Raw genomic sequence first — 27,789 nt, 5'->3', positions numbered from 1 at the left:
TATCCATTTTAATAATATGTCTTTCAAAATATTCAAAAATATTTGCCAACATATTTACAGAGAGTTTTTTAGTGATTTTTTTTTTGGATTAATTTGAATAAAATTTATTTCGAATGAAATTTCAATTAGATTAAACATAAGCTGTTAGGGAAAGTTGATTTATATATCAGTTAATGAGTTCTTAGCACAATATTAAATGGAAATAAATTCAACTGAAATCTTTAATTGCCACACAAATTTCATTGAAAATTATTCAGACTTATGAGTCAGATTCTTGTCGACCTTTGACGACCTGCTCATAATTGTGAATGCCCCTCCCAAAAAGGTGTTTTGAGTCAGCTGACAGTCCCGACAGTTCCGACAGTCCCGACTCTGTCCTGCTAGGTAGAAGAAACTGAGAACTGTAAACTGTAAACTGGAAGTTTGAGGGAAAGAGAAAGCCAAGTCTTAAGAAAGATTGTTATCTTGTTAACTGTCCGTTTGTCTCGCTCTAACCAACTATTTATTGCGAGACAGACAACATGGCTATCCTGCTCAACATTGGATCATATTGAAATGACTAAATATTTATATAGACAGAATCGAATGTAGAGAGTAAAGGGAACTTTCAACTGAATTCGAACCAAATTTGTTAAAGGGCAAACACACACATTGAAACCAACAAGATTTATTCAACGATTCAGATAAACAAGCTGCAACATCATCATCGAATTCGAAATCGACATCGACATCGAATTGAGCCAAGCATCATCAACATCCATTCAAAATATATACATATATACATAAGAATAACAAGCAAATAACAGACTCCGACGCAATTGAGCAATTCGGCAATTCTCGGCCAGAGAAAAATATGTGCAATGTCAAAATTTGTTTTCGATAGTATGCTGCCAAAGTACCCACAGTTTCAGCCATTTATCAGTTCGCACTTAACCACAACCTCCCCAAATTCGTCATCAGCAGCAGTTGCCGCCGCATTTGCCGCCGCCGCCGCCTCTGCCTCTGCCTCCGTCTCTGCATCAGCATCCAACGCCGGATCCTCGCCCGTGATTCATCCGGGGAACAGTGTTAACAGCAGCGGACATCTTCAGACATCCTCGTTGTCGCCCAGTTCCAGTGGACTGCAGCTTGGAAGCCAACTGAATCAACAGCACTTGAGTCAATCCTCCAACTCGCCGGTTTCCTCCTCATCGCCGTCATCGTCCACTCAACAACATCACCAGCAACAACAGCATCAACAACAACAACAGTCACAGTACTCATCTCTGTCGGCTGCACTTCATCTTCAGCAGCAGCAGCACATCAACAAATTAGCCGCCGCCGCAGCTGCAGTCAGTCAGTCACAGGGATCCGTATCCGTATCCGGCCTTGGTGGCCACCAGTCCTTGGGCCACGCCCACCAGCAGCTGCTGCTTACGCCTCCCTCGGCGAACAACTCACAGACCGGTGACAGCAGCTCTTCGCCTTCGCCCGCGGCCAGCTCCCCATTCGCCATACCCACCAGCAAGATGTATCCTTACGTGTCAAATCATCCCAGCAGCCATGGCGGCCTCTCCGGCATGCCAGGCTTCTCTGGTCTCGAAGACAAATCCTGCAGGTGAGTGCCTTTCAAAATTGACAAACTTTTAGTTCCGGCTCCAGCTGCAACTTTAAGTCGATCTTTATATCATCCAAATAATACTTGAGATTGATCTTTGAATAAAGTATTTTTATTTAAAATTATAGTTCCTTTCATATCCTTATAATATATGAATTCCAATCTCATCACAATGTCGATCTTTATATCATCCAAATAATACTTGAGATTGATCTTTGAATAAAGTAATTTTATATAAAAATTTATGAGATTGATTTTTGATATCCTTATAATATGATCGCATCTGATGAATTCCAATCTCATCACGATGTCGATCTTTAGATCATCCAAATAATACTTGAGATTGATCTTTAAGTAAAGTAATTTTATTTAAAATTATAGTTCCTTTCATATCCTATAATATGATCGCATCTGATGAATTCAAATCCCATCACAATGTTGATCTTTATATCATCCAAATTATACTTGAGATGGATTTTTGAATAAAGTAATTTTATATAAAAACTTAGTTCCTTTCATATCCTTATAACATGACCGCATCTGATGAATTCCAATCTGATCACAATGTCGATCTTTATATCATCAAAATTATACATGAGATTTATCTTTGATATCCTTATAATATGATAGCAACTGATGAATTCCAATCTCATCACAATGATCATTCATGCATATGAAACTTGTATGATCATCTATCAATTCAAAGCAAAAAATTTTAAAAATACTCCTATGGATATACATCAGATATGATACCATCCAGCCAATCTCTAAAATATTGATTTGACTTTCTTTCCTTAAATATCACATTCAAGCAATCCATACTATATTTAATATACCTGTTGTTTAACAGATCCTTCTTCTAGTATCATTTTAATCCGACTAATCCCATTAAGCGTTATGTAGTTGTTTTTTTCTGATATCAACATAATATCAATACATATTATACCTTTTATTCAAACGAAACATCCTCTATCTCAGTATGCAATTCTCGTATATATATATATTATTATCTTCAGTCTTAAGAAATTTTTATCCAATATGTATTTTCCTGTTATTAAACTGAACCTTCCTCTGATATCATTATAAAATGCTCCCATTTATAAAATATCTAGCATATATAATATGAATGCAATTTAGCTGATTCTTTCATATCAATATGATATACCAATTTTAATATACATATAAGTATGTAATACTTATAATTTATTCAATATAATAAGACAGTTTCAATTTATCACGCTAGTGACGAAAGTAGTATGTAATACTTCAACTTATCTGTCCCCCTTCTGTTATCATTTCGAAATGATTGATCTTTAGTTTTAGGAAACTCCCATTCACTATGATTATTCCATAGTTACATAGTTTCTAAAGAAAAGATTCGAGTCCCGTAACTGAAACCAAGAATGGTCATTGGTCAACCGCATATCACTTCGTAATGTGCTCTAATTATTGAGTGGCCATTCTTTGAGTGGGCCATTAAAGGTCCGGTTCGGTTCAATCCGGTCCGGTCCAAATTAGGGCAGCGCTGCGGTGGTGCCAGCTGGCAATTTGTCCACGCAGGTCTCGAGATTCGCACGCACGTTGACCTTCCGTTGTGGCCGTATGCAAATGGGCCGGACAACGCCGCGGGCGTAACGTGTACGGAATTAGTGCGCAATTAGAGGCGACCACAGCAAGAAACAATGACTTGACTTGACCAGGCCAAGACTTGGCCAAGACATGCCGCTGTGTGTGGCTCATTAGCATCTCTTTCTCTCTTGTATAATAGTGACTTTTAAGGCGGAACACACACACTTATAAATATGCTAATCGACTAACGTTTTCTGTCTCTCTCTCTGTATCTCTCTCTTTCTAGCAGGTACACAGACACAGTGATGAACAGTTATCAGTCGATGAGCGTACCTGCCTCGGCATCCGCCAGCTTTGCCCAGTTCTATCAACATGCAGCGGCTGCCTCGGCGGTTTCTGCGGCCAGCGCAGGAGCCATCGGTGTGGACTCCCTCGGCAATGCCTGCACACAGCCCGCATCCGGAGTGGTACCGGGAGCCGGTGGTGCCGGCCAAGGTATTGCGGATCTGCCGCGTTATCCCTGGATGACGCTCACAGGTGAGACATTTGTCGAGCATTCCATTAGATCATAACGGATTGAGCACTCGGAGTGCTCCCATTTTATAGGGAGCTCAACTTGTACGCTTAACATAAAAAGTACTATTAAATTCTGCATAAATCAACGCCACACAGCGGGTGCGATAGCTGAGGGGTGAGGGGCAAGGGGGGCCGCCATTTAATTTATACCTTTATGGCCATTCGGGCGTATAAACAATAGATAAACGCGCTCGTTCTGGGCCAATTCAAAATTCATAATGAACACTTTGCGGGGCATTTCCAAGTCGTTCGATTCGCATAAGTCTTCCGCCAAATACGAGCTACAAAAGTGTTTCTTTGCCGGCGACAGACGGACAGACCGACGGACAGACGGACAGGCGGACAGACAGACTGAGAGACAGACGAAATAGATGAATAGATGAACAGAGCGCTAAAAAAGTGGCAACAGTAAATAAAAATGAAAATAGTTGAAAAATGTTTCTTTTTTGTTTGGTTTCGTTTTGTTGAAGCGGCGCGTCGATTTGTAATTTAAATAGCTTCAAGGTTGCGAGAAACACACACACACACACACACATACACATCTACTTAGATGTGCCCCCGCGCATACAAAAAACTGACAATCACTCAGCGTCAGATACTCGGCAAAAGATACAGATACATTTTTGGCTTTTTTTCTCTTTGCTTGCATACAAATTGTTGGTTGGCTCTTTGAGTTGTTATTTTGTTGCTGGTGGTACTGAGAGGTGTTTGTGGCTCAGCTGATCTCTTTTTATGCGTTAAACGTAGTACAATACGAGTACTCAGTATTCACCCACAATTTATGTGGGTCAGTTTAATTTACGCGAACCTCGATCTGCCAACCCAAAGCGCATTTTTCACTAGCTGATTTATTTTTTATTTATTTATCGTACTGCATTTGCAATTCTGCACGATTTTCTTTATAATATTTACACACAGTTCATTCAGCTTTTTCACTCCGGCCACCATGGGGTTGAATGCCTTATGAATAATGGCATTCAAAATATGAATAGACTGCCAATTAAACTGAGTTATGAACTCTCGGACGCCACTTGATATGTTCCTAGACTGCAGGCATTTTTGACCATTCTATTTCGAGGGAGATTCACAAAGAAGAAGCTTTAAGAGAGGGATGGAAATAATATCAATATATATTAAAAAGATAAATACATGCTATCTTAGCCAGATCTTGATGTGTCCAGATACTTTTTACAAATCAAAACTACGTATGATCTTCTTTTTTTAGATTAGTTAAATAGTCTGTTTGACAGTAGTCTGACAGGATATGCTATCTATATTAATTATATATAAGTATCCAATCATAGATATTATCTTAGTTAGCTTTTAATGTGTCCAGATACTTCATAAAACCAAAACTACAGATGATCTCTTCTTTTTTTTAATATAAAGGAAACTTATAGGAGAAGGTAAAAATAGCACATAAAATATATTATCTTAGATCGTTTTTGTGTATCTTTCGCTGACTACTCTCAGCTGTGTCAAGATCTTTAGCATAATGAAAACATGAAATGATAATTCGTTTATAAGATATGCAAAATTTGATAGAAACTTACTCAAATACAGATTGATATGATATAGCTTATCTAGAGAATAACTCAAAAAATAAAGAGGAACAATAATTTTCTTCTAATCTTATCAAATATGATAATTAAGTTCGATTTGATGGCTGCCCAACTTTTAGTAGTTATTCGAACAAAGTTAATTGAATATTCGCCAGAAGACAAACGTTATTCCGGACAATGAAGTATTTTGCATATCTCTGGCTCACAGCACAAGAGAACGATAAAATTGTCAACAAGATCATAGACGACGACAAAAACAACAACAACGACGACGACAACAATAACAACAACAACGACGACGACGACGACTGACTGCGATGAAAGTAAATATGAGCATGACGCCATTATGGCAGCCAAGTGCGCGACACGTCGCCGCAGCCCCCCACCCCCTACCCCCGACTTACACACACACACACACACACTCACACACAGACACAGCAATGCAGTTGCCGAAGGGGGGGTCGGTTGTGGCCATGTTGTTTGAGCCAGAATCGACGTCAAGACATGTTGCCATCCTTGCCCCAAAACCGACTGGAATCCCTCCCGACCCCCCTGCCCCTTCTCCTGCCCCTCCCCTCCCTTTCTCATCGACTGCAGTCAGTGAGCTTTCGCTCTTGGTCTTGGCCAACTGCTGCCAGACCCAGACCCGGACACGGCAACGCTTTACAGCTGAATGCTTGCCAAATGCAATTTAACTAATGAATTTTAATATTTTACGCCAAGGCGTCTGAATGAATTTTCATTTTCACATCGTTGCACCAACATTGTGGCAACAACAACAACAACAACAACTACAGCAACAAATATTGCAGTGCAGTTGGCTAAAACACTTGGAAGGGGGCATCCAGTTCTGTGCCTGATTATGCTGATAAGAAAGCAAAGAGGTTAACTTTTCTTAATTATCTGGAAAAGCGAGGCAAATTGTGCAAGCTAAGAAATGCAGCGGGAAAATTGGAATTACGTGATAGAAAGAGAGGGCGAGAGAGAGAAATAGAGGAAAGGGAGATTAAAAACTGCTTACACATAAACTCGGAAATCATCAATGCGATATAGAGTACACTGATAAATAAAATGTTCTAAAATCAAGATTTTGGTCTCAGAACTAAGAATTTTAGTCTAAAAATGCGTCGAGAACATAAAATTCTTAACGTAAGAAAACACATTTTGGTTTAAAGAACATTTCAAATAAGACCAAGTTCTTATTATAAGAATAAATGTTCTTAAAATTTAAGTCAAGAAACAAAACAAAAAAAAAAAAGATTTTTAAATTTATTATTTTGATTATATACACATTTTATTCTGGTTTGGTAATTTTTTAATTGTTATTTTACTATGTGTAATATAGCGCCTATATATAGCGCCTATATCTCAGAGACTATAAGAGATAGAGACACCAAATTTGGCACACAGATTTCTATAGACCCCACGCAGACCAAGTTTGTTTCAAATTTAAGCCACTCCTCTTTTCGCCCCCTACAGTTTTTAAGATAATACAATTTTAATGGTAAATAACGTAATGTATTAATATTATCTATAATCTCTCTATATAATAGAACGGGAGTAACAGCTAACCAAAGTTATAAATAAAGTTATTATTTCAATATAATCACCTAAAAGTATGAAGTAGTTTTTATTAGGTAGTAATTTTTTTAAAGTACTTTTAAATATATTGAAATGAGTAACGGGTATCCTATGGTCGGGATCTCGACTATAGCCTTTCCCACTTGTTTTTGTATTAAGAATTTCGATTTTTTAGATGAATATTCTTAGTATAAGTAATATGGTCTTAAAATTGTCTTATGCTAAGAACAAAATATTTAAGATAAAATTTACTGATTTTAGAAGTTGGTATTTTTTTCAGTGTATATATACACTATATGACCCTATATATAACCATCACAAACCGCTACTCATTCCAGACAATTTTTACATATTAGAGATTCCGTCTGTCCGTCCGTCCGTCTGTCCGTCCGTCTGTCCGTCCGTCTGTCCGTCTGTCTGTCTGTCTGTCTGTCTGTCATAAAATGGCAACAGCGACAGCGGCAAACTGCACACAAATTTGTGTATTTTAATTAAAAACGCGTCGGGGCTAGAAGCCAAAGTCGAGCAGCTTCATCTGCTTATTAATTAGGCGTCTCATTGTTGTTGTCGTGGTCGTGGTCGTGGTCCACTTTGGCTGGAGACTGTGCCCCAACTGTGGGCACTCTGGTCATTGGCCACTTTGCTGGTGGTCTGGGCCTTGGAATTGGAATTGGAACTGCAATGGCTTTGCCTGCTTCTTTTTTATGCATGGCGCTGACAACTTAGTTGAAAATGACTTGATTGAGTGGTTTGCACTGCAACAGACGACAAAGAAACTGAAACAGTGACAGAGATAAAGACAAAGATAGACATAAAGAGAGACGGAGAGAGTGTATAGTATGTTGAGGGTTATGCAAGAATCGTCTTTTAAAATCAACGAAAAAGTGACAGTTAGCTAGGCCGTCGAGGAATGCGAAAAAGGGAAAGGAAACTCTCTAAGTATGTCGTCCATATGTAGTGCTCAAGGCTAAACGTACCATTTAACTCTAACTCCTTTATGACAAGCACATTAAAAAACTAAATTACTAACTATATTCTTTTTATTTCGTTCTCTCGTTTGCAGATTGGATGGGAAGTCCCTTTGAGCGTGTCGTTTGTGGCGATTTTAATGGTAAGTACCGTCAAGAACCCTTGAAGTTAATAACTCGAATGGCATTGGGCAATGGGTTATTTTTGGCAAAATATGAATTATGAAATTTATGCGTCTAGCCTTTTTCATAATTTCCTTTGACTTTTTTTTACACTGAAATGTCCTTGAACGGAGTTTACCTGCTGCGTTCCGACTTCTTCCTTTCGACTATCGACTTTCGACTTTCGCCAGCAGCTGAACCCTTCTCGTAGCATTCGTCACATGGCTCACTCCTGCTGACTTGTCGACCTGTCATAAATCCTACAAACAATTCTCCTTTCTTTTTTTTTGAGTCTTGCCAACTATTCGGGCCCGTTGCGAATGTTTTCCGGCTGGCATCTTTCCAATGACAATGGAAAACATCCGGCAACTGTCACTCCATTCGAATTGTGGCACTGTGAAAGTTAGCTGGCAGCAAATCAAACTATACCAATATCAAACACAATGCTCGAGTCCATATGGCATGCGAGTCAAGTGTCGGGCAAGATCGTAAATCACTTTGATAGACTATCAACCCGGCGCTCTCTGCGTATTCAAACTGAATGCAAACGCCCCCGAAAATAGTCATTCCCGTGTCTGTATCTGTATCTGTATCTGTATCTGTATCTGTATCTGCACTTGTATGTGTTGGCCATAACAAGCGATGGTCGAAAGTAAACGAAGCACGTAGCTTCAAAAAGCTTCACTTGAGGCGCCAAAATGTTAACCATAATCGAGAGTTGAACGTTTGATTCGATTGATCAATTCGATTGTCATCGCTGATCGTTAATCGCTGATCGTGTATCGTTCTCTCTTTGTTATTATTGTCATTGTTGTTGTTGTGATCGTCGTTAAATTGCTTTTACGAGCGTTTTATGATCTATTTACGATTTTACGGATGGTCTTGTGCCTCGCATAACGATGTTCTACCGTAACGAACCTCAACCTCAACCTCGGTCACCGATCGCCGATCACCGATCACCGCAACGATCGTCGCTTTTATATGCCCGATAATGGAGTGTTGCTTATGCTCTCCCGATTGTTTTCAAGCGAATCTTTGCCCCAATGGCCACTGCTATGCAATTCCCCCTTAATTACTTAGTTCAGCGATTCATTGTCCATAAAAATGTGAGTAACTTAAGACCGTAGAGCCAAGCTAAAAGCCATCAACAAACACGGGTAGCACCAGCTCCTCCAGTTCACGATCGCACACAATGCGAGTCATAAAAAGATTAACGACTGCGTTCGCAATTCGATTCGGTTAATGGGCGACACGTAACAATTTTGTTGGCGCGATTGCTTCAATTAGTCGAAATTAGTTTAACACAGCACTACAGCAACAGCAACAACAACAGTAATTAAAGCAAGTATTGGAAAGTGTATCTTTTCTAATCAGATACTATGTTAGTGCACTTCACTAGTTATATTTTTTTAATTAAAATATAATGTGGATTTTACATACTTATGTTGAAAATGTATGATATCCATATAGGACTTTCCACATAAATTTAATGATTTATGAAATATTTTATATCTCAATATATCGATTAATATTTAAATAGATGTAAAATGTTTTATTGTACTATAGATGCTCATTTATTCAAAAATGATTCATAAATATTTTGCTCCCATAAATTCTTTGCTTTTCATTACATTCAAATATTTTCGTACTGTTTTCAAATAAAAGTATATAATTTTTTTAGCAAAAATAATTGATTTTTATCCGTGGACAAGCTTTAATTCTCTTATATATAACTTAATCTTAATCTTCTTATTTTACTTGAATTTTCTCAGACTGGTCTTAAAAACTTTTATTAAAACTATTGACTCATTCATATTTTTTTTCGAGCTACGCTGTGTTGTGCACATTTTAGTTGGTTTTTAACCACTGTGCGGCCATCATAAATGCTGCTTCTGTTGCTGTTGTTATTGTGTGCTGTGAACGTCAACAGTTTCTCCCAGCGGTGCCATTAATTGGAATTAAATGCGCCTTGGACACATTCGACTTTTGGCTTCACAGACGCCCACATTGCGTATACGCAACGTGAAGCCTGGTTTCCAGACACCCTCGGTCCTGATTACCGCCCCGAGCTCTCGACTGTGGCATGTAATTGCGAGCCGTTTAATTGGCACTGCACAAACAAATCTGGCCAGCTTCAGTTGCCCCTGCACTCGAATTGGTATCGACTCCGACCTGGCTCCGACTCTGACGAGGCTCCCATGAATGTGGGAGCCAAAGCCCCCGTTGGTTTTGGAAGTGTACGTGCCATGGCTTTGATTTCAGCTTCACAGATCGTTTGATATTCGAGTTGGCAACTAGCCCCTTTCCCCCTGTCCCTATTCCCCTGTCCAAGCGATCACTGCTTCGTTTGGCTTCGTTTGTTTGTTTTGTAAATAAATCATTTCTCTGCTGCCATAGAATTGTTGGTGGAGTCATTTGCGCAATTTACAGCACTAACAGTCGCTGTTTGACAAGCAATTAACTTGCTTTTCTTCTCCATTGTGTAATTGAACTGGCAATTGTGTCACAAATATGTGGAGTACAAATAGCTGAAATAATGACAGCTCTTAAAGTCAATTAAAATATATTTCTAAAAGATCATGGGCTTATAATTGTAAAACATCTGAGTTTTTTAAGTTATACAGTTTTAATTAACATAGTCCACCCCATAGAGAATGTGGTCTTTAAAAAATCAAGAAATACAAAATTATTTGTTTATTTTTATAAATTTATTACCAAAATATTAAAGTTTAACTTTTATTAAAAAGTCTGAAAATAAAAATGGATTTATGTTATGAATACTTATTTAAATCGATCTAATACTAAATTTAAAGTGATCTATATTTAGTCTTTATATTCATATCTTCATTTCTTTTCTACTAATTTACAAAGTTTTTCAACAATTTTGCTTGTCTTTAAATGACAATAAAAAAGCATTCCAAACTATGTTTTAAATAAATATTAAGGCAATATTAATTGAAAACATATTTAAATATGCATGTACAAGCATACGAATAAATGCTTCTATTTTGTACTGTTAATAGATAGATCTATTTTGAACTTCAACCTTCAGTATTCAGGCCGCTCGTCTCCATAGACAGTTTTGTCAATTCATTTGGATTTGGCTCTTCACCTTTCGATGGCGATAGCGCGAATAGCGACGCGCTAAACAATAATATTCATTATTTTTATTAATTTAACATGCCATTATCATAACTCATGATAAGCGATCGAGTCGGCGCTTGAAGCGGCATTGAATTGAACTGACAACAGTCACAGTTCCATTTTTAGTCTCAGTATCAGTTCAATTCAACAATGAGTTCGTTTCAATTTCCAATTCAATTTCAATATCAATTTGAATTACATGTTCGATTCTTGATCTGGCAATGTCATTGACAGCGTCTCTGGGTCTGCAGCAGATGCAACATAGCATCGGTACTGAGACCGGGAATGGGACCGGGAATGGGAATGGAACTGGGATCTCGGTCGGAGCTGATAAACGGCGTTGCAGGCCGCGGCCTGACGACCCCAGCAACCACTTAACAGTCCAGGCCTCTTCTCTCTCTCTCTCTCCCTCTCTCTCTCTTTCACTCTCTTGCTCGGTAAGAGGACAGTGGTGAGGGGAGTGGAGGAGAGAGCGGACGCTGCAAGGGTTAATTTATGAGGCGCGATAAGCGAATTCCATTTCGTTTTGGTTTTGTTTAATTTCCGATTTTCTGTTGTTATTTTCTTGTATCTTGCTTTCTTCTTGTATTTACATTTGGCGCTATCTCTTTCTCTCTCTCTCTTCCTTCTTCTCTCTCTTGCCTGCTGAGGGCGTGTCATGCAACGGGGGGGCGGGGTAAATGTGCGACACCGTGTTATCGGCACGTTTCGTGGCATATAGACTTTTTTCCTTCTCCACGGCAACGGAAAATTCGAAATGACACGTTTGCGAGTGCGAGGCAACAACAACGGCAATGATACCCTTCACCTTCCCGCATCCAAGTCGAATTTTTAACTACCCTGTGTGGCTGTTAATCTGCGGTTTTAATGCCCAACTGGCGCAAATTGGCGAAAGGGTTTGAATTACGCAGGGAACGAGACGAGAACGAGTTCACTGTCTGTCTGTTTTCGGTGGGGTCAAATTGGCAGACAGACAGTCAGCTACATTTTTCCCAATCCTGCCCTGCCCTGCCCTGCCTTGCCGCTTCCCTCCTCTTTCCCGATCCGCCGAACAGACAGACATGCAAATTTGCAGACGAAATCAAATTAAAAGCGCACACGTTTCCACTGCAGCCCCTCCCACTTCTCCTGCCTGACTCCCCCAAAAAATGCTCCTTCTCATTTCCCGCTCCTTTTCGCATTTCCATTTCAAGTTTATTCCTCCGCCATTTGCACATGTCACAAATCCTTGACATGAACTTTTGCGTTTTCATTAATTTTAATTTAGTAAAATTCGCATTTAACTTTTGTTTCAACTTGGATGTGTTTAAGTAAATCGTTGTCGTTGTTTTAGTTTCCATTTAGGTTTAGCCGTTTTTCACGCCTCGCGTGCTTCGCTGCATTTCCCAGCCATTTTCCGCATTCCGCACTCTGCGTGACCGTCTCCATTTCGATTGTGGCTTTGTTTCCCTAGTAATTGTTGTTGTTGTTGTTGTTGCTGTCATTAATTAGTGCAAGTAGTCATTAATATTAATTTCATGGCGGAATTATACACGCCGGTTAATGCACTCTGCAATTGTTTTAGTTATTTATTATTAATCTGCAAGATAAACTTTTATTATGTGTGCCCGAGCTGCGATTACGGCCATAATCGTTATCGTTATCGCAAGCTATATGAGCCATTATACTTTAGGTATGTATATCTACATGAAACAACGGCTAATGGATTATTATAGTTATAACTAATTGATCACAACAGACCGTGCAAACATTATCTGACAAATGTGCCAGAATCCACTTCAAAACAGAGAAGCGCTTTACTTTAAAGTGATTTTAATTGGATCTTATTTAAATTTTAAGAATTCTTTAATATTTCAAGAATATTAATATTTATCAAAGCAAAAGCAAAGCAAACAACTTTGAAATCCGTATACAGTCAGCCCAACATTTATTCGTACACTCATTTTTATGCTCCATTGTAGGTCAGGTTTTCACAGGAAATGTAAATATTTTTTGTGCATTTAAGAAAAATATATTTATTTTCAGTCAACTTGACTCTATAAAAAATTAAATATTTTGAAAGTACCAACAAATGTTGATCTTAGTATCTTCATTTTTAAACTTTTTGAAAATTATGGTATCTGAAGCCGTCTTTAAAAATGTTTTGTACATTTTCAAAATTATAAGCAATTGACAAGAAAATCTGTAGCAATAGTATCGACAAACTATCGTTTACATATTTATTTTTATTAACTTTGTTTCCTCTGCCGCTGATGGAACTCGTTGAAAATACGTGAGAATAACCGGTTCGCATCTGTTTTGTCGATGTATTTGAGTCCTTTCTTGTGAAACTCGTTATACTTTTGTATTCTCACAATTTCAATTGTGAAATTCTTGTGTCACAAAATAAAAAGAAGTGCTGCAACTTTCTTCTTACCATTGATGAAGCCATTCAGTTAATTTTTGACAGCACTGTCATAAATTGTAGCACACATACATATTCATATCGATATGAATGCATAAAGTATGTATGTGAGCTTAAGGCTCAAAGGACGCAAAACCTGTTCTTAAGAAAAGGCTCAGCCTCCATTTTAATAAACAGCCATTAACAAAAGAATTAATGCATTACACACACACATACAATACACGCACACACACAGTCATTAATCAAGTTTGTCAGCTACAGAAAATGAGAAAATGGTTAAAATACCCGGGTTCGAGTTGCAGCGATGTTTGTGGTCTGCGGTCGACTTCGAATTCGACTTTGACTTCGACTTCGACGAGGCAACCAATCAGCCAGCTATCAATTTGGGAGCCTTTGTTTGACTGCGTGTGTGTGTGTGTGTGTGTGTGTGCCACAGGAGCGCTCAGGACCACACCTTAAATCCAATGTTAGACAGGAGAAACGCAGGCAATGTGGAATTACGAGTATTGTGCGCTGCGGGAAGGCAGTCCGAGCATATTGAAATTACTATGAGACGGTCGTGGATCCGGGAGCGGGAATAAGAATAGGAATGGGAATCGGAATGGTAATCGGAATGGGAATGGGAATGAGAATGGAGGCTAAACATGAGTTATGTGTACGGCTAGGTAAATATAGAACCCGCAGCAAATGCGTCGATCGATCGATGCTTTTTATACGAATTTAAATGTCACGTTTGTCAAGGGACGGGGGAAAGCGACGAACTGGGGAGAGACGCGTTGTGCCTTCCCCCCTCTCTCTCTCCCTATCTCTCTCTCTCTCTCTCTCTGCTATTCTCGTCTGGAATGGCATTTTAATACGTCATCGTTTCAAGCCGTCGTCGTCGTCGTCGTCGTCGCCGTCGTCGTCGTCGTCGCCGCGATGCCCACGCAACTTAAGTTATGGCCGACATCTGCTCAAGTTGCTCGTCGAAATAGAAATTCGAAATTCGTGTTTGTTTTTACCAAATGCCAAATGGAGGCAACGACTGTTGACTGCCGACTCCCGACTCTCGACTTTGACCGAACAGTGTTGTCACATAAGCAATTTTATAGCTAAATTTAGCCATTTTGTTAATGCAAAACATAGAAAAATTTAAGAAATTTTATTTATTCGAATTTTGGCTATTTAAAAAAATGATTTGACAATATTTCTATATTGCTAGACGGCTTAAATATTCTTTGAAAACTCAATATAAATTAAAAATACTATAGTTGAGTTATTGCAACATTTAAATAAAGAAAATATTGTGTAAACTTATATTTTCTAAAATTTCTTTAAAAAAAAGTTTGCCGGATATACTTATAATTAAAATAGGCCAGACTTGAACGAATTGAATTTTATTTTCAATTTGAACTAAATTGAATTCATAGCCAATTGCAGCTTGTTAATACTAATTTTAAAAACAGATTTTGTATTAAATGCTTAAATGATAATTTTACAATGAGGTAGGAATATTTTAATTTATGTTACAATTGTATCAATTTAAATATGGATTTAAAAAATTTTATAATTTTTAAATGTGCATTTACAAATTGCGTATAAATTATTTTGATATAATTTTGGAGTCCATTAAATATTTAATTTGTAGATTACGTCCTTAATATCGACCAAATATTTTTTGTTACTAGCTAAAATAAGTTAATTTTTATAGTTTCTTATCTATTTCTGGCATATTTCTTTAAATAAAATTAACCTAATAGTTATTGAAATTGTGGCAGTTCTGGTGAGAAGTGGGAGAGTGTGGATTGTGGATTGTGGACTTCTATGTGTGCATTGGGCCGTAAACGCATTTGGGAAAAAAAAGCTCGAGGCTGCGCTCAGTTCTCACTTGGCGCAATTTATATGTGTTTTCAATAAAAGTCGATTTAATGTTGCCAAGGTTCATAGAACGCACAAATGAACTTGGCAACAGAAACAAAAACAACAACAATCCAATGAAGGCAATCAATTTCAATTCAATTTCTTCGCCTTCGCCTTTGCCGAAAGCCAATGAGGCGTCTAAAAGGGCAAGACGAGGCCAATTGCAGTTGCTATTGAACCTTTTTCTTCTCTTCTTCTCTTCTCTTCTTTACTTTCTGTTGCTCTTGTTGTTGTTGTTGTGGGTTGCCAGACAATGGCGCCAAAAAGTGTTGATGACCCGACCCGACTCGCCACACACATGCACACACACAAACACACACACAGACTCACACACATGCAACATATACACTGAAAAAATAGACCAGCTTCTAAAATCAAGAACATTCATCTTAAATATTTTGTTCTTGAAAAAAAAGACAACATTTTAAGACCATATTACTTATTCTAAGAATATTAATCTAAAAAAAGTTTTTAATACAAGAATAAAAATATTGAATTGTTAGGAAAGTATACATATGTACTATTTCATATGAATAAAGAAGTGAACCCTTGGCTCTCTGGTGAGAGATCCCACTCGAAACAAAGTATAACAGCATTTAAAAAATTACCAAGTTAGAATAAAATATAAATCAAAATTGAAAAAAAAAACCAAAAATCATTTTTAATTATTTTATTTTTTGGTTTTAATTTTTATTTTTAAAAGTAGAACTTGGTCTTACTTAAAATGTTTTTAAAACCGAGATGTGTTTTCTTAAAATTAGAGTTTTATGTTCTCGACGCATTTTTTAAACCAAAATTATTCGTTTTGAAACCAAAATCTGGATCTTAGTACATATTTTTTATCAGTGTAGTACATATAGAGACCACTTCATTGTCATCATTGATTGTCGCGTTGATTCGCAGCGATTTTAATCGCAACTGGTGCGTATTAAACGCCTTTCATTTGCAATTAAATTGAGGCAAACACCATCACACATACACAAGCACACACACACAATCACACACACACACTCACATTCAAAGGGGGTGTTCAAGTTTGCGGTCAGTTTGGCGACACGTGGCCGGAAGCTGTGGCTAAAACGACGACAGCTGTCAAATTCAGGTCCTCGTCGCTTGGCAAAAATCTTGCGGATTACCAATTCTAGACGCCTAATACCATTTATAGGCCATCGTTACAAATGTTCCAGCTGCCCATTTGGCAACCGTTTGTCTCCCTCCTCATCCCCCTTATCCCCTTGCCTCTTCCTCACTCTCTCAGTCTCTCAGTCTCTCAGCCTCTTCGTGTTGCCTGCCCCAAATTAGTTCGCACTCCCCCAAAAGCAAATTTATCGAAACTTTCAGAAGGTTGACTACGAGTCGCCCTCTGATTTCATTTCTTGTTCTCTTCTGTTTTCGTTGCTGCGCTGCGTTTTTCTTCCGTTTCCCTTTTAACTTCTGGCCATATATTTTTCACATTTATGGCGGGTATTTTGTCTTATCACACCCTCGTGTTTGCAGTGCGTGCAAAAAATTCCGACCTCGTCTTCATCCACATTCCCTTTCCCGTTCCCGTTCACCATTCCCTGTCTTTGTCCTGGCAGCGTCTGTGGCTCATTGCTGAAACTGAAACTGAAAGCACGAGACTTGGAAGTGGATGTGGCTCTGCCTCTGCCTCTGGATGGGATTGTGGGTGGTGCTGGAGGCAGTCAACCACCCACGAGATTAAAAATGCCATAAAGACAGTAAGGGTGAATGGCTCTAATGGCTGCCATTGTTGTTGTTTTTTCAGTTGTTGTTGTTGTCGTTATGCTCTGTTATCCTCTCTCCTTTTCACTCCTGTTTCCCGTGCATTTCAACTGTTACTGTTGCCATGTTACTTTACACACACATAGACACACACAGAGGCATGTTTATACGAGTATTTGTGGCATTTTTGGGCAATATGAGTACCCGGAAAACAACAGCCCCCTGAGTGGAGTGGAGTGGAGGCAAAGGTGATCATATCTGTATCATCGTGTAATGATAGTCGAGCAACATATGCAGACAATTGCGACACGACAAAATGTTGGCAATTCCACAGATAAACAAAATATTTAACCAGTATACTGACTCAACATTCGTATGTATCCCATAAATCATAGAAAACTGCATTTAGACATGTTCCAACTAGAAGCCATCCTATAGTTTTTGGATTACAACAAAAATGATTAGATTATAAAGTTTTGTAAATCAAAATATAAGATTTGAATAATTTTTTTTTGTGCTTAGTATAAAAGCGGGGATCCAATAACTAAATATGATTTGTAACTAAAAGAAATCTATTGCATTTTAAAGTAGTCAGGCACCTGAAACCAAAAAATAATGTTGAGAAATTTGATTAATATTTTAAATTTATTGAAAATAACTTAGCTTATAAATGGAATATTATTCGTAAAATTAATATTTGTGTTAAATATGCTTAAAATTAAACATTTTGTTGAAGCTGGCAATTAATTAACGGCTGTCGATTTTTCCGACTTTAAAAATATTTTCGAAAACATGTAATCTCTGACATTCAAAAAGCCACGACATTTCGAAGGACAATTCTGTAAAAAATCCCTAAAAATTATTAATAAGATTCGGTATTTAAAAATGAGGTAAATTATTTAAAACGCAAAATTTACTGGTATAAAATATTTTTAATAATATTCTGTTATTTTAATTTAAACAATATATTTTTCTAAAGATTTCCTTGTAAAAACCTGCAATGCCATTAACTTTTAATTGCATTAAAATTAAAAATACGTTCATCACCAAAATGAACTAAAAAAAGTAATTTTCGCAAACATAAGCAGATGTGCATTTAAATGAATCAACTCTAATGCAACTAAATTAATATTTTTCATAGAAACTATTTAGAATGTTTTAACAAAAAATTGATAAAATTGAACAGCTATCGAGGCAGTTAAACACATTATACACATTATTATGCGTACTTAAAAATTGTAGAATGCCAGCAATTTTGTATATGAAAAATTCTATACAATACCAAAAAATAATTCACTAGGGCCGTGGTGAATTCCATTTTGATGATGTAGCATATAAGTCGCTTACTTCGTTGCTTTTATTTAAAATTAATGTAGAGTGTACTTTGCTTAAATTAGTCTGCATTGTCTTTGTCTTGACTGAACTTTCAACTTAATTTGTGTTTACATTAACTTAAGCTGTGCCCCTAATCCCTCTTTGTCTCCCCCCTCTCACTCCAAACTAAATATTGCGATGCTCAAACTGCCAGTTGAATGAAGCAAAGGCAGCAAAGGAAAGCAACAGTAACAGGAAGCAATTCCAATAATGGCGCGAAATATTTGATGAGAATATATTAATCCCCGAGGAACGGGCGCTTAATGCTGTAGGCTGTAGAATTCTCGTATTTGCGGAAAAGCGGGGAAAATGCCAGACCCAGAAAGGCCCGCAACGAAGACAAGGCAAAGAGATAGCGACGTCATGCCATATATTTTCCAAGATTAAGCACACAATTAGCAATTTATGCTGCTGCTGCTGTTCCTGGCACTTTGTTGGAATTGGAGTTGGGGCTGGAGATGGAGACGGGGATGGTGATGTGGGCGTGGTTGGGCAGATAGCAAAACAACAACATTGGCAACGCATTGCACATAAATTGCACAAAAAGCATCCCCGACTCCGACTCCGTTTTCGACTTCGACTTGGCATCGCTGCCAGGTTGTGTGGCTTTATGGCAATCACCCCTCGACAGGAAAACCACCGTGCACCACCCACCCCTCAATCACCCCCTCTCACTCGCTCTGGCTCTCTCTTTCTGCCTGTTATATTGAGCAGCGAATGTTGCGCGCGTCTGATTAAATTTAAATAAATTTAATAAACATAAATTATTTGCAGTAGCTCTTCCAACAAACCGCCACCCTCTCTGCCTGGCAATTTAATGGCAGCGCTCACCTGCCCCGCCCACCACTCCAAGTCCCTGTCTGCCTTTGTCCTTGCTGTCTGTTAAAAGCCGCACAAAAGACACCAGATGTTGCCCAGAAGCAAACGCAAAAGCAAAAGCCAATGACTTGTCATCCACTCTCTAAGCGGCTTTTCTTTGAAACTTTAATTAGTCCTGGCGCGATGCTGCTCGCTGGCTCCTCACTCGCATTTGCATATCCCTGGATGTGGTTGTGGATGTGGATATGGATGATCCCCAGGGATGCCATTTTGCGTCGTGCATTTACCAAAGAACACTGCAATTTACGCTAAATGCTCCAAACTCGACGAAACAATGAACTCAAAACAGGGAGCCAACTTGGAGCCAACTTGGAGCCAACTTGGAATTGCGGCCAATTGTTGAGGCATTCCAGTTTTCAAATTCGGCTGGAACATTGTTCATTTTGTATTTCTTCAAGTATGTGTCTGTGTCTGTATGTTGGGCATTTTTGAATGCCTTCTGTTTGTTTATATATCTTTCAACATGCCATCCGGGAAGTTCGTTTCGAAATACTTATAAACAAATCAGCATAAAACATACGAAAAACCCGCCACAAATACATTGAAGAGTGAAATTTCCAAAAAGAAAAGTGTAGACAAGTCCAAGTGATGCGATTCACAATTTTGAAAAACCTGGAAAGCCTAACAATATTTTACAAAGACAACCAAAAAAAAAAAACAAAAAACGGCCTGAGCGGCATTCCAAATAGATATTCCGAGCTAAATTCTGTCTCTAATTCTCTAACAATCAACTGCTCATATATAAAGTTAAATTCTTCCACAATTTTCAACTTTTATATTTTTATCAATATATTTGTAAAACGTTCTTAGTAACACCTTCGAGTTACGAATAATATTAAAGATTTTACTATTTAAAGATGCAAATATTGACAGTTATTTTGTATATTCATTGTCTGTTTATAAATCACACAAAATAATTTTAAAACTTAAATTTATTTCTAAAAATATATTTATATATATTATATTTTCTAAAAAAAAATGGCTTAGCAAGAAATTTAAGAACTCCCAAAATACTTTAAAGAAAATGCTTTACAGTTTACAAATACCCAATAGACAGGAATAAGTTTAAGAAATTTTTTGTTTGATTTTTATTAAAACTCTTAAATTCAGTTTTACATTCCTTGAATCAAATAAATTATTTTTTTTACAATTGCTTCAATGTATTGAGAATTTTGGAAAAGATATGATGATTAAGCTATACAAAAATCCTATTGCTTTTCTTATTTAGTTGAAAATACGTGAGATTAATCTTACATTTAATTTTAAAAATCACTCTTTACTATCTGGTTATTGTCTTTCGTAAAGTGCAGATATTTCTGTTCTGACTCTTTGTTCCTTTTGTAGACATTTAATTAGAAAAAAATAGAAACATTTAAAGACAACAAACCACAAATAAAATTGAGCGTAAAAATAGACAAAACTCATGCAATCATCGAGAATCCAGCTGCAAAATGGCTAAATCACAGAATTTTATATGCGTTCAGAGATGCAAATGATTTGAATTAATTACAATGAGAAAAAAAATAATAATGACAACAACTGTTAAAGCAATCTAAACACAATGGACAATGTTTCAAAGTTTGTGTCAAATGATATGTAAATTTGTTTATTATTTATCGAAACAAAAAGCGAAGCACAGAAAATAGAAACAAAATGTTTGTTTATTGTACAACAATTTTGTGTCGCTTTGATAAACAAACGAAACAGTTGATGTCGCCGTCCCCACGGACAACACTTTCAAGCAAACATATAGATACAGTTACAGCTATATTTATATATATATATATGTATATGTTTATAAATATAAGTACAGAAACAACACAAACTTGCAGTCATATGAAAACTATGACGCTTTTGTTTGAATGGCGTGCTTTTTCTGTCGATCCGTCGGACTGTCTGCCAGTCTGTCTATGTGTGTGTGGTGTGTGGTGTGTGTGTGTGTATCTTTATTGTACGCTTTGAATTGTTTTTATGATTTTAATGTCATCATAAGTTTCAGTCAGCTTTTTGTTCATATGATTGGAGCTTGTTTATACGCGTCGCTGTTTATTGAACAATTACGTTTATTATTATGAATATTTTTAATTGTTAATGTCATTGTTATAGAACGACCCATTCAGAATGCTGACAGCGTCGTCTCACCTCCTTTCTTCATCCTCTAGAGTCTAGACCCATTTTTCAAGTTGCACCTTGGACGCTATTTGGCCAACGCCAAGGCGTCTGGATTGTGGAATTGTGGCGTCTGTTTTGGCCGCATTTGTTTACTTGTCGAATGTTGAGTATTGTCCATTTGTATTGGTATTGGCCATTGAGCTTCGGCCCGCTTCCCACTCAGTAAGTCATTTCAAACGCCCCATTGGATCATGAATCACATGCCAGTTTCGGTTTGTGGCTAAGAACAGCCGGATCGTCAGTCAATTGCAACGGCAGTTTATGACCCGCTAATTGATTTTTAATTGGAAAATGAAAATTGATTTTGCACGGAATTGTGCAACGAACCGGTTCGCCTGAGCTCAACGGAACGAGCGGTTAGACTTGATTTCTAGTTACCTCTAATTAAATGCGCAATAAATTCAATGCGTTTTATCTGCAAAACGGGGATGTAACTCAATCGAAGACACAGATTATATGAAATCAATTCAAATTGATTTCACAATTTGTTTGAGAAGCGTGAGAAATGCATAAAGGAAATGCTTTTAATAATTGCAAAGCGATATGGCATAAAAAACTATAAGTATAAATAGTAATCAATGGATTTCTTAGCAGATATTATTACATTGTAAAGATTATTTATATTTATAATATATTTAATATCTATGTATGTAGAAGCAGTTGACCAATGAATAAGGGATTACAATTCTTATTATTTAAAATAAAATATAAGAAAGTATAAATGGTTTTTTTAGTAGCACCATATAATATTATACGAAGATTAATATATATTTAATATATTTTATATCTGTGCATATAGAAGCAGTTGACCGATAAATGTTAAAATTAACAATTTAATAACATTATACAAAATTTTTAGCTTAATTCTGACAAGACAAAGGACATTTAGAAATTTGTTGAATAGCTTAAAAAGTCTGCTAAGCGAAAAACAACTGTAATAAGAACATCCTTTGGTAGCATATTTTATTTATCCGTTTAAAGTAAATGCTCCGCCGGGTTTTCAGTTCGATCGCTGTGTTTTTGATGGAGCAACTGCATTGAGTGCATTCCTGAGGGGTTCAGAGTTGAGACGTGTCGTCCATTGACGGCCATTACAGAAATCTGCCATCGACTAGAATGAAAAATCAATAAGTCTCGCACATTTCCAGAGATTTTGGCTTTGAGTCAACGTTTGCCTTCTCTTTGTTAGAGGCATTTGGCTCAAAGCGCTCTCCGCTCCGCTCTCTCAGAAATTCCGGTTTCAATGCGCCGACTCACCACCAAATGACAACAACAACAAAAGTCTCTCTGGCAGCAACAACAACAACAACCGCTTTGAGTTTAGTCGTTGTTGCCATGACAACGTTTGTGTGAGAGAGTGAGTGCGATTGCGAGTGTGAGTGTGAGAGTGAGTTTGTCTACCTGTCGGACACAGACGCTGCGGCAGCCATATTGGATTCCAGCACTCCTGTGCACAATGCAGCTATCTCGCTCTCGCCAGTGCGCCATCATTGCGAGGCTCGTAAATCTCTTTTAGGGGCGCGTGTGTCCTGGGAGTCGTGATTTATGGGACTTGGACGAATTGTAGCTGCTCATTGTAGCGTGTAAATAATTTAGATTAGTTTGGCATTTCTGGGTCCTGTCTGCTTCTTTGCTGGGGGTTGATTAGAATTCAAGTTCTAGTTGCTCCATTCGAAACATTTTTTATGTCAATTCGTTTCTTTGCTCTCTCTCTAGAACTAAAACAATTGAAAAAATGAAGCAATTAAATATAATAGTTACATCTGGATTACTCATTACCTCGTGAGGACCGTTCGGCTCAACCTAATACCTAATATAATATTATAGTTACCCATCAATATCTTTCTAAAAAGCTTAATTACGTAATTTAAGCTCATTCAGCTAAAGATATTTTTACTCGTTTTAAAATTATCGATAACAGTGCCTAGAATACCCTTAAAATATGATTTACAACTGCAGTGGAAAACCATTCAAATGCACCTTTCAAAATATTACGCAAAATTTGTCCCTTGTTTTGCTGCCGGCAAATTGCAACTTGACAAACCATAAAAAATTTACCTTTTACATGTAAAAAACGAGAATTGTTGAAAAAAATTGAAAGGTACGGCCATAAAACAGCAAGCGGGAAAAGTGAGGTCTGCCTGCAATTTGAAGATAGCAAAATTTTTGATTTCCGAAACATAAACACGAAGCGCATTCGCATTCGCATTCGCACTCCCATATCTATATCTATTTATATTGCCTTTCTTTTTGCAGCGGTGTATCATCCACGCACCGTCGCGCAAAAAATGTGCACAGGTAGCGTAGAAAATTGCTAAAAAAAAAAAAAAAAAATAAAAATTGAGTATAAAGCAAAAGGAAAGCAACAACAATATTGAAAAGATAGAAGAAAAAAAAAGTGAACCCCAGCGGGTGTTGATGCTGCTGCTTTACCCTTTACATGCCGTGCAATCGCCATAGAAATCGGAATCAGTGTACGGCCGGGCGGCCGGACAGCCGGACAGCCGGACAGCCGTACAAACGGTGGTAGAGCCCCAGGGAGCTGATGTCCTGCCGCGATTCGCCTCGCACTGTGTGGCGCTGGCTGCTGACGTCAGAGGTTGTCTGGTCTGGTTAGATATGTATAGATAGAAACTGTTTGTTTTGCTCATAATTTGCAACAGACAACAGGCATTTGCGTGGAGTGCATTCACATACACATACACATACCCATTCCCATTTCATCACCCTTTCCCTGCGAGATTCACTTGGAGCTGTGCTTCTGCTTGGCGCGCAATTAAACAATTGCCAAACCAGCAAAATTATTGTTAATGCTGTTGTCTCTGGCTAATGGCAGCACACAAATCAAACAACCCTGGGAATGGGTAGGGGTAGGGGGTAAGGGGGTAAGGCAGGGACTCCACAAAGATGCCGATTTGATGCTGATACACGTTCACATGTGTCGGGGCCATAAGGCGAGCCGAAATTCCATTTCGGACTGTCTGACAGCATCTTCACAGCTCGTTAAGAGTTGCCAAAAACGGAACAAGAACCGCATCAAAAACTTGAGCTCTGTGTGTGTGTGTGACAATCGTGACTAATGCAACTGTCTTTGTTTCTTTTTTTTTTAATTATTTGCAGGGCCCAATGGATGTCCGCGTCGTCGTGGTCGACAGACATACACCCGCTTCCAGACGCTGGAGCTGGAGAAGGAGTTCCACTTTAACCACTATTTGACGCGGCGACGGCGCATTGAGATCGCACATGCTCTCTGCCTGACCGAGCGCCAGATCAAGATCTGGTTCCAGAATCGACGCATGAAATTGAAGAAGGAACTGCGAGCGGTTAAGGAGATCAACGAACAGGTATGAAGTGGCAACCGATTTGCATATCAGATACATTTGAAACTCAAATACTGAGCAGCTACTTAATATAGATTTCTCTTATCTTTTATCTCTCACGCTGCAGGCACGCCGCGATCGTGAGGAGCAGGAGAAAATGAAGGCTCAGGAGACGATGAAATCCGCCCAGCAGAATAAGCAAGTGCAGCAGCAACAGCAGCAGCAACAACAACAGCAGCAACAGCAGCAACAACAGCAGCAGCAACAGCAGCACCAACAACAGCAGCAACAACAACAGGATCATCACTCGATCATCGCACACAATCCGGGCCACTTGCACCACTCCGTTGTCGGTCAGAACGATCTCAAGCTGGGACTAGGCATGGGAGTCGGGGTTGGCGTCGGCGTCGGTGTCGGCGCTGGCCTTGGACCCGGCCTTGGGGCTGGTCTTGGTGGAAATCTGGGCATGATGAGCGCTCTCGATAAGAGCAATCACGATCTACTTAAGGCGGTCAGTAAGGTCAATTCCTAAATCAGCCACGTGGAGCGTCTCTTAGCCATCATCAACATCAACATCATCATCCAACAACCACCGTCATCATCGTCATCGCTTGATGCCTTGAGTTTGGCGTTTCTTCGTCTCTTCTGTGTAATGCGAAAGGCAAAACAAAACAAAACAAAAGAAAACAAAACAAAACAAAAGTTGATAACTTAAATACGTAAAGTTTTACATAGTAAATAGTTGTTTAAGTCTATTTCTAAAGGATATGCGTACATACATATACATACATACAATACAAATGCAAGATCAATGACTGTGCACAGTGGGCCACAAGCGATTTGTTTGGTTTGTTTGCTTACTGCAATGCTTTAATTCACATTTTATACATATATACATTTTGTTGAACTGAACCTTTTTAAGTTTTTATTGCATTTTAATATTTAGTTAGAGCATGGTATCTACAACAGTAGGCACTGTTGTCTATTTGATAGACAGTAGGGCTTAAAAGTATGATACTCTGCTGCTTTCATTTTGTTATACCTATGCTTAATTGATTTTAAATTTTCATTACATTACAATTAGCTTATGAGCCACTGTGCACAGCATAGTAAATAATGATAAATAATGCATCCCTTGATCTACATATATAGAGAGTATAGCGATAATTGCTTAAGTAGAGCTATCGAGAGCCAAAACGCTGAGTGGAAATGAGCGATATTTGATAGTCAAATAGTCAAATAGTCAGATAGTCAGATACCCCCGTGACATTGGCATTGACCCATTGACAATGGCCACGTAAAAAAAAAAAAAAAATAAATATGAAAATGAAAAACTATTTGCGACTGCTGTAGGATTACTTACTTATATAATACTAGTACGAGTAGTATGGTATAGATACACGTTTAACTATGTTTACGATTATTATGGATATATATACAGCTATATATAGTAATATATATATATATATACAGATATGATACCCCAACTTATACTTATAGAGATATAGATCGTACATTTTGTACTCACATATTTATTGGAAATTTCTGTTTATATTTTCAATCAAAAAAACTCTTCCAATGTTTTTGTTTACGATATTGTGTTGTATGTTTTGCTGTCATTTGTTGTATGCCAATGCTTTGAAATTTTGCTTAGACGAATTATAAAATACAATAGTTCCGTCAATGCCATATTAATATTAGTTATAATACCAGCTAAATGTAAATGCAAAATAAAAAGTAAGAAAAAGCGCAAAAAAAAATTAATAATAATAAATAATTAAAATGTAAAAGAAAAAACCGAAAACATTTCCCTAATTAAAAGTTTAAGTGTATTGTAATATGAAAAACGAATGGTATGCAACATACCCAAAAGCATAATCACGATTTCAAATACGTAATAATAATAATAATAATAATAACAAATTACATTATAATAAAAGCAACAACAAAACAAAGGTCGTTTTGCCAGTGACTAAAATAAAAGAGAGAAAGAAAGAGGAATCCGCATTATACTATAGTGTGAATGGGGTGTTAATTGCTACAAAAATTGTAAACTCCGAAATACGTATTAGCTTAAGGTTGCAACAACAGAAAAACAACTACAACAAGTGTTAAAGGAAAACAAAATTAAATAGAATAATAAAAAATGAAAAGATATGAGAAACTACAAGAACCCCATATACGTAGAGTTTTAACTTCCCAAAATCGAAATTAAAAAAAAGATGAGGAATCAAATTTACATACATAGCGTAAACAATGGGAGATGAGAATAACAAGTTGATTTAAACTAATGAAACTAAAATAAAGTAAATATATTTATTTATTATAAATAAAAACAAAGCTAAGCAAAACGTACACACCCATATTTACAAATGTAAAGATGAAAATCAAGTAAAAATGAAACGGATTATCGAAAAATATATTAAATACAAATCTTATACAACTATGAAATTATACAGATATTTATATATATACAATATATGTTTGTATATATATAAATTTGCATATGTGTGTGTAGTTAACATAAATTGCAGAGCCACATTTTGACACAAGTCTGTCTCCAGTTCAATTCTTTCTTGTTTGTAGGAATATTCCTTCCCCTCATTGGTTTACGTGATATTATTAAACTAAATACGTTAATTTCTTTTAGAACTTTGTTACTGTCGAACTTATTGCCTTTTGTTTTGTTTCCAAATTGATATGAATTTTTGCGCCAATTACAATTATTATTGTTTGAAAAAAATGGAAAATAATTTCTCTTAATTTTAGTTTAAGTTTAGCTTGTGACAAATTGTGTATTATATAATTTTATGCGATTTTTTAATGAATGCGAAAACAATTAAAAACAAAACCCTTA

At 37.3% G+C, this 27,789-nt stretch overlaps 1 protein-coding gene across 1 annotated transcript; it reads left to right on the top strand.

The window, feature by feature from the left end:
* Nucleotides 1–739: 739 nt before the first annotated feature.
* Nucleotides 740–27,789, top strand: LOC117791398 (homeobox protein abdominal-A). Its single transcript, XM_034631137.1, has 5 exons — nt 740–1,597; nt 3,453–3,703; nt 7,949–7,996; nt 24,733–24,956; nt 25,060–27,789. The coding sequence occupies exons 1-5, from the start codon at nt 861–863 to the stop codon at nt 25,462–25,464; spliced, it is 1,665 nt and encodes a 554-aa protein (XP_034487028.1). The 5' UTR covers nt 740–860; the 3' UTR covers nt 25,465–27,789.

Source organism: Drosophila innubila (assembly GCF_004354385.1).
Source record: "Drosophila innubila isolate TH190305 chromosome 3R unlocalized genomic scaffold, UK_Dinn_1.0 2_E_3R, whole genome shotgun sequence".
Taxonomy (NCBI): domain Eukaryota; kingdom Metazoa; phylum Arthropoda; class Insecta; order Diptera; family Drosophilidae; genus Drosophila; species Drosophila innubila.
Note: the sequence above shows the minus strand (reverse complement) of the source record. Positions and strands in the feature narration are given on the sequence as shown.

Excerpts from the sequence above, each read along its gene's own strand:
- LOC117791398 (XM_034631137.1), top strand. The coding sequence starts at position 861 with ATGTCAAAATTTGTTTTCGATAGTATGCTGCCAAAGTACCCACAGTTT. Across the intron at positions 1,598-3,452 it reads CTCGAAGACAAATCCTGCAG|CAGGTACACAGACACAGTGA; the intron begins GTGAGTGCCTTT and ends CTCTCTTTCTAG. Across the intron at positions 3,704-7,948 it reads TCCCTGGATGACGCTCACAG|ATTGGATGGGAAGTCCCTTT; the intron begins GTGAGACATTTG and ends TCTCGTTTGCAG.